This window comes from Octopus bimaculoides, chromosome 4 (assembly GCF_001194135.2).
Source record: "Octopus bimaculoides isolate UCB-OBI-ISO-001 chromosome 4, ASM119413v2, whole genome shotgun sequence".
Classification (NCBI taxonomy): Eukaryota; Metazoa; Mollusca; class Cephalopoda; order Octopoda; family Octopodidae; genus Octopus; species Octopus bimaculoides.
The window spans coordinates 107,849,336-107,856,643 of NC_068984.1; the positions used below are offsets into that span (position 1 = coordinate 107,849,336).

The 7,308-nt window shown below is 36.0% G+C and overlaps 1 protein-coding gene across 1 annotated transcript in view; it reads left to right on the forward strand.

Moving 5' to 3' along the window:
* The first annotated feature begins 106 nt into the window (after positions 1-106).
* The window catches only part of LOC106875414 (collagen alpha-1(XII) chain), a 10,520-nt gene continuing 3,318 nt past the window's right edge, over positions 107-7,308 (forward strand). Inside the window, exons 1-3 of the mRNA XM_014923539.1 lie at positions 107-371; positions 4,180-4,466; positions 6,105-6,131. Coding sequence (XP_014779025.1) covers positions 172-371; positions 4,180-4,466; positions 6,105-6,131 — 514 coding nt within the window. The 5' untranslated portion in view covers positions 107-171. The remainder of the gene's footprint in view (positions 372-4,179; positions 4,467-6,104; positions 6,132-7,308) is intronic.

The window sequence follows — 7,308 nt, forward strand, 5'->3', positions numbered from 1 at the left end:
ACACACACACACACACATACACACACACACACACACATACACACACACACACACACATACACACACACACACACTCATTCTCACTCTCGTTGTTTTACAGCCTGTACTTCGGCAGCCGACATCGCTTTTGTTCTGGATTCATCTGGAAGTGTTGGCAATCATAATTTCCACATGATGCTAACCTTCTTGAATGATATAGTCGACCAAATGGAAATTGGACCGAAGAATATTCAGGTTGGAGTTTTGCGTTTCAACAGCCGAAATTATTTGGAATTCAACCTAAACAAGCACAATACCAAGAAGAGTTTACAGAATGCTATTCAGAATATTCACTACACTCCGGGTAATACCGCAACAGGATCTGCTATCAGGTGAGTATGTTCTCTTCTGTTTTTAATAATCTAAACTCTTCCTTTGACGAGGGAGCTGGTTTCTAACAGAGATACAAAGATCTGTCGTCGGAATGTAAATAAGGAAGACAATGTCACATTTTAAACTTGAGAAAAGTCTTGCATATCTTTACTGTTATCCTTACAGATTGTATTTGTAATGTGCGAGTTTGTTGGATTTTCAGAAATCCAAGCGTATCTAAACGGTCAGCGCGGCATTTCCGCACAAAATCAAGTGCACCGATTATTATTGATATAAATGTAAATTTGTAATCTGGATGTAGAAGACAAAGGTCTCGTAGCAGTTGTCCATAATTATCCACTTTCTCTTTGATTTTCAAAAAGATATTCACATCAGCAGAACAGCTGAACTCTATGATAGTACATAACTCCCAGACAACAACATCCGGCTTGTTATGCTTACACTTGACAGATGATTTGGCAGGAATGTTCCACCAGTATTCTTTGTGTGGATGTTTCTGTGTGAATTCAATAACAGGGGGATTCTGTATATTTATTCCAGAACAGTCTTTTACCCGAGGGTATTGTATATTGTTTTTGCGACAACGTTATGTCGCATAGGGATGTATCATCTTGATGACATTTTTGGTGCAGCTGCTAATCACATATGTGAAGTCTTCCACAGAAATATGATATTTTCGGTGCACCTTAGAACTCTAAGGGCTCTATTGCTTCTTCTGTTTATTAGATATTTAGTAGCAGACTTCTGCTGTTGTATTGCAAATGCGTAGCCTCCGAAATGTGATATGATGTACAGGTCACGAGTCCAAGAGAGGCTTCACTTTATGTCAATATTTCTGTATTCTTCAATTCTTCAGGACTACGCATGGTCTTTTTTTTTTGTTGTTTTTTTTTTGTTTTTGTTTTTGGTATACTGGTCTTTGAGGTATTTTAGTCCGACTGTTTTGAGGTTGTATATGAAGTCACATACAGAAAGTGCTTCCTGAGGAATTCGCTACCGACTTGTAGGAACGTATGATATTGTTCTCTTCACATTTCAGCACTAAGTTAATGTATTTATCTGTGCTGCTGTTGTTTAACAAATGCTCTCTAAGAGAGACTACGCGACATTCGCAGGCTTTCTTCACGGATATCAAATCTCTACTTCCTTTATTATCTCTTCTCAGGTAGAGCCCGTTGATATCACTATTCCTGTAGAGATTTCCAGTTGATGTATGTATTATGTGTGGAGGCGCAATGGCCCAGCGGTTAGGGTAGCGGACTCGCGGTCATAGGATCGCAGTTTTGAATCTCAGACTGGGCGTTGTGAATATTTATTGAGCGAAGACACCTAAAAGCTCCACGAGGCTCCGGCAGGGGATGGTGGCGAACCCTGCTGTACTCTTTCACCACAACTTTCTCTCACTCTTACTTCCTGTTTCTGTTGTACCTGTAATTCAAAGGGCCAACCTTGTCACACTGTGTCACGCTGAATATCCCCGAGAACTACGTTAAGGGTACACGTGTCTGTGGAGTGCTCAGCCACTTGCACGTTAATTTCACGAGCAGGCTGTTCCGTTGATCGGATCAACTGGAACCCTCGACGTCGTAAGCGACGGAGTGCCAACAACAACAACAACAATGTATTATGTATGTATCTATGTCCTTGGTATGACTTTAAACTGCATCCGATAGTAGGGTTCTGGTACATGAGTTCCAGGCTAATGAGGAGTGTGGAACCACCACATAACCATTATTTTTCCCAGGTTTACTCTGACCTTGAGTAATAGCACCGGTTAGGGTTCTCCTTAAGGGTGAAGTGGTATGTGAACCACTAAGAGTGAAGCAACCCTAGTTCTCGTTAGAACTTCATTCTAAATGGTAAACTCCTACAAGAAAAAAACCTGAGGTGCAAATTGGTTCCTGATCGGCTCTGTCATGCTACTGCTTTCATCGCTGATTCCGCTGAAAATGGGCTCTGTCTTGTGCAACACATCCATTCAAATAAAATTCATGCAGAGAGATTTCTTTGAGTTGCCTTCTATCACTACACGCACGCACGCACGCACACACACACACACAAACATTTGTATGTATGTATTTGCGTAGCTGAGTGGTTAAAGTATTCGGCTCACGATCGTAAGGTCATGAGTTCGATTTCTGGCAGAGTGTTGTGTCTTTGAGCTCGACACTTTGTTTCACGTTGCTCCAGTTCAATCAGCTGGCAAAAATGAGTTGTACCCGTATTTCAAAGGGTCAGCATTGTCCCATTCTGTGTCACGTTGAATCTCCCTGAGAACTATGTTAAGAGTAATCGTGACCGAGGTGTGCTCAGCCACTTGCACGTTAAGGTCACGAGCAGGCTGTTCTATTAATCGGTTCAACTGGAACCCTCTTTGTCTTAAGCGACACATTGCCAGTTATACATTCGTTTTTTTTTCCATGCTGGGGAACAAATGATAATCAGATAGGGCGAAACCAATAGAATTGGGACGGTGATCAACTAGGTCAAAGCCACAGTCATGCTTAGCAACCAGCGAAAGCAAAGACCTGTTTGCTGGAGCATTGTCCCGATTAAACAAGACCCCTTTCGCCAGTTTCCCAAGGCGTTTGGTCTTCATAGCCTATAGTTGACATAATACGCTCCATTGATTGTGTGGTCCTTTCGAAGATAAACACAATGCCTTTTGAATCCCAAAAAACTGTGCCCATCACCCTCCCTATAGATGAAACGAGCTTCGTCTTGTTTGGATCAGTGAGGATGGGGTTTCTACATTTTGGATTGTCTCTTTGTCTCTAGCTCAAAGTGAAGCCAACAACCATCTCGGATTAGCAAACGTTCAAGGAAACCAGCTGGATTTGCCTTAAACAATGTCAGATTTTTCCATTATGTGATCAGCCTGGTGCGTATTTGATCAGATGTCAGAAGATGTGGCACCCACCAAGCAAAAACCTTCGTCAAACCAAACTCATTATACAGAATATTCGCAACTCTCTCGCGGGATATGCTAAAAGCATTGCCTATTTAATTATAGTCAATTGCCCTTTATCCATCAGCATGTGGTGAACACGATCAATGCTCGGTGTTGGTGTTGGCAGTACGTCCAAACTTTGGGTCATCTTCAGGATTCTCCCTCCTTACCTTCTTAAATTCAGCTGCCCACTTTCGCACAGTTGATTCCCTAATGTAGCAAACATGTTAGCATGAATGTCTTTGGGAGCTAAACAGTTTTTTTCTGCAGATACTTGATAATACCACAATGCCAGATTTTGTTCATTTTCGAGAGAAGTTGCTACTAGTTACTTATTAAGTCTTCTTTGAACTCTCAGATATCAGTTTACCTGGGACAAAACGATGCAGTTACTAATAAGAAGAGTTTAAATTAATGCATGCAATATTTCACAGCTCTAGCATCACTCCTTCATAGTCAGCCCACCCTCGTACAGACGTATGATTTGTGTAAACCACACGTAGATTTGTTTTTACTAAAAATACACGCTTGAGTGTTACTCATGTTATGATTGATCGTATTCTTATCGCATGGTTTTTTGTTTCTTTCTTTTTCTTTAATACTTTACAGGCAATTACTTTTTTATTCTGTGATACATGCTCGCATGCTATTTATTTTTTCAATACCTCATCCCATCTTTACATATTATTTCATACTACAATTAAATTTTTCTCTACTAAATATCAATAAGATTTTCTTGTTCCCATATATTTGCCATTTTACATATTCTTTTGAGTGTCATTTCTGGTAACTGTTTCTCTGTATAAATTCACAACTTCACATTTATTTATCTCTTCTCTTTACTATTTCATCGCTAGTTTCATGCATTACCACATGTTCACACGAGCTAGTGGCTTCCGAAAAGGTGTACCAAAGATTGCGATAGTTATCACCGATGGTATGTCCAATATAGGTTTGAACACTAAAGTAGAAGCAGATGCTGCCAAAAAGAACAACATCACGATGTTTGCTATTGGAATTGGTGGAGCTGTAAACCAAAGAGAACTAAAGGACATTGCATCAAATCCTAATCTTGTCTTCAGTACGAAAAATTTCAAGAATTTGAATAAAATAGTGGACGGTTTAGTGAAGACAACCTGTAAAGGTAGGCATACAGTATTTTATTTGAAACAATTAACTTTCTTGATAACGTTGTTTCCCTGCTAGACCAATGAACAGAATATTTTATTGAAATATTAAAAAACGTAAAGAATATAGTTCGCCTGTATGTATGAGAAGCCAAAACACCTCACACTTACTCGTTTAATTCAGTGGACTATAATTTACATACTATGACTGTATAATACTCCCTCTGACTACAGTCGAAGTATTTTATCATTAACTAACTTTTTATTAGTTTGCAATACTAACTTTAATTATTCTATGGTTCCAAAACTATATCATTTCAAAAGCTTTCATACCGAGGGCCTATTCAACATCTTCTACAGTGGTCATATTAAAATAACCATGATATAATAAAGCTTCTTAAGTACTTCTTAACAATATTTTGTGATATAATGTCAGATGTAGATATGTCATTGGAGGTCGCAATGTTTTGGCAAGAAAACCGAATATCTTCAAGACAGTAAGGTGATTAGAAACAGAAAATATAGCAGTTCGTATCCAGTGTTGTGATGAAGCTTTGATCCAATAGATAATGGGATTTAGCATCACACGGTTTCTATTTTCTCTTCTTTTTCAATTATTTTTTTTCGCAGAAATTGTTTTTGCATGCAAAATTAGTTCCAATTACTGCACCAAAATAACTCTTCTGCATCATGCAAACATTATAAAAGTTTTGAAGCCATCAAATCTCAAGGGATAGAATAAGTTTATGCTGTAGTGGATGCATGTGTGTGAATGTCTGTGTTCAATGCAGGATGAACAGTGATGTACCAGCCATGTAGCGCAGTTTTAATACGAGCAAATTTTTCAGATCCCTCGGCAATCAATAGAGATGTGTGAGTATTGAAATGATATAGCGTCGCCAGCATTTAGTCCACAGGTATAAACTTTAACTTTACTCAAATCTAAACTAGCAAAAGTAATCATTAATTATTCTATATTCCTACTTAGTACGCCTATTCACAGCTGGTGACGTTTAGCCAGCGACGGTTAAATGTCAAACCAAGTAACAATACTAGGATCGGAGAAATCTTAACCATAACGCAAGTTAATTTCTTGAAAAAATAGACAGAATGCATGCTACAACCTCTTGGTTTTATTTTTTTGTAAATATTCGTATTTAGATTTCGTCAAAAGAAATCAATATCACCTATTTTTCTTCAATATCAAATCATTTTCTTTTGACCTATACAAGTTTAGTATTTTACGTAAATGAACACAACTGACTGAATATATTCCAGTATAATACTAGCACATTCTATTAGCCTTCAAAGCTCAAAGGACAATTAAACAATGTCAAAGTTGGGTGTAATATAAACTCAAAACGTTCAAAGACTATATCTAAAGCAATAATTCTTGCAACCTCGCCACCCTTTTTCTCCAGTATCAGACAGCTTGTAATTTAAAACTCTAATTTCTCTTGCAAATATTTTTGTACATTTGCTCTTTTTATTTATTTCCTATTGTACCATTTACCACTTATTGTTAGCTTTTTATATATTTTGCCATTTACTCCTTATAGTAGTTAACAGAAAGAATTACGCCATCCTCCATTTTGTCATTTATATGCTAATACCCTTCACATATAATAAACTTCCTTTCTTTTTCTCTTTCCAAGAAATCCCAATTGACAGCAAACCATTTGGTAAGTTAAAACTGTCAGTATTTATTTATTTATTCTGTGTTTTGTTTTTTTACTGCGTTGGCAAACAAATATTCAACAAGACTTTAGTCGGCGAAGTATGAGGTTATATTGATTAAATGATATAGAACTATCCATGAAGGTTTCAGTTCTAAAACTAAATAAACAATCATTCGTAAAAACAATACATCTCATTTAGTATTTTCTAAGAATCCTTGCAATTTGCAATCAGAAATCCAGGAAACGGTAACTAGGAGTTATGTCTAAGAATAATACCGATATAGAAAAGTAATTAATTTTCCTCGTGTTTTTCATTCTGCTGTATAGTATTCGCAACTGGAAATGTCAATATATTGTAATAACAAATACAACAAGAATAACAACAACAACAACAACAACAACAATAGTAATAATGATAGTAATAATAATGATGATGATGATGTTGATGATGATAATAATAATAATAATAATAATAGTAATAATAATGATAATAATAATAGTAATAATAATGATGATGAGGATGATGACAGCAATTATAATAATAATAATAATAATAATAATAATAATAATAATAATAATAATAATAATAATAATAATAATGATGATGATGATGATGATGATGATGATGATGATGATAACAATGATAATAATAATAATAATAATAATAATAATAATAATAATAATAATAATAATAGTAATAATAATAATAATAACATCGTCCACATTGCATCATACAATGATTGCATGCATCATATTGCATCAAACATAAATCCTGTTCTGACACATTAATAACTGTAATTAAGAAAAGTTTGAAGTTGTCCTACATATATGTGTCTGTGCACAGGCATACATACATACACACAATGCCTTTTTTCCTCTCAAAGAAAGCGCTGTAGTGAATCTTAGCAAATGTATGCCAAATGTTCATTTCTATACTTATTAAAGCAAAATATCGTGAGCTAAAAATGACTTCGTTACTAATTTCTAGCTTTCTTTTCCTTTTGGAAAACGAAAGAGAAAAAATCTTCGCTTCTTATTCCTTGTAACGAAAAGTAGTGGAAACTAGTATTTGATTACAACTATCTTTGGGAAGGTGTAATAACATTATATCACTGTTTATGTTTCAAATAGCAGGTATTCGCTAATATATTCCTCAGTCATTCTTTTGAGTTATCAAACC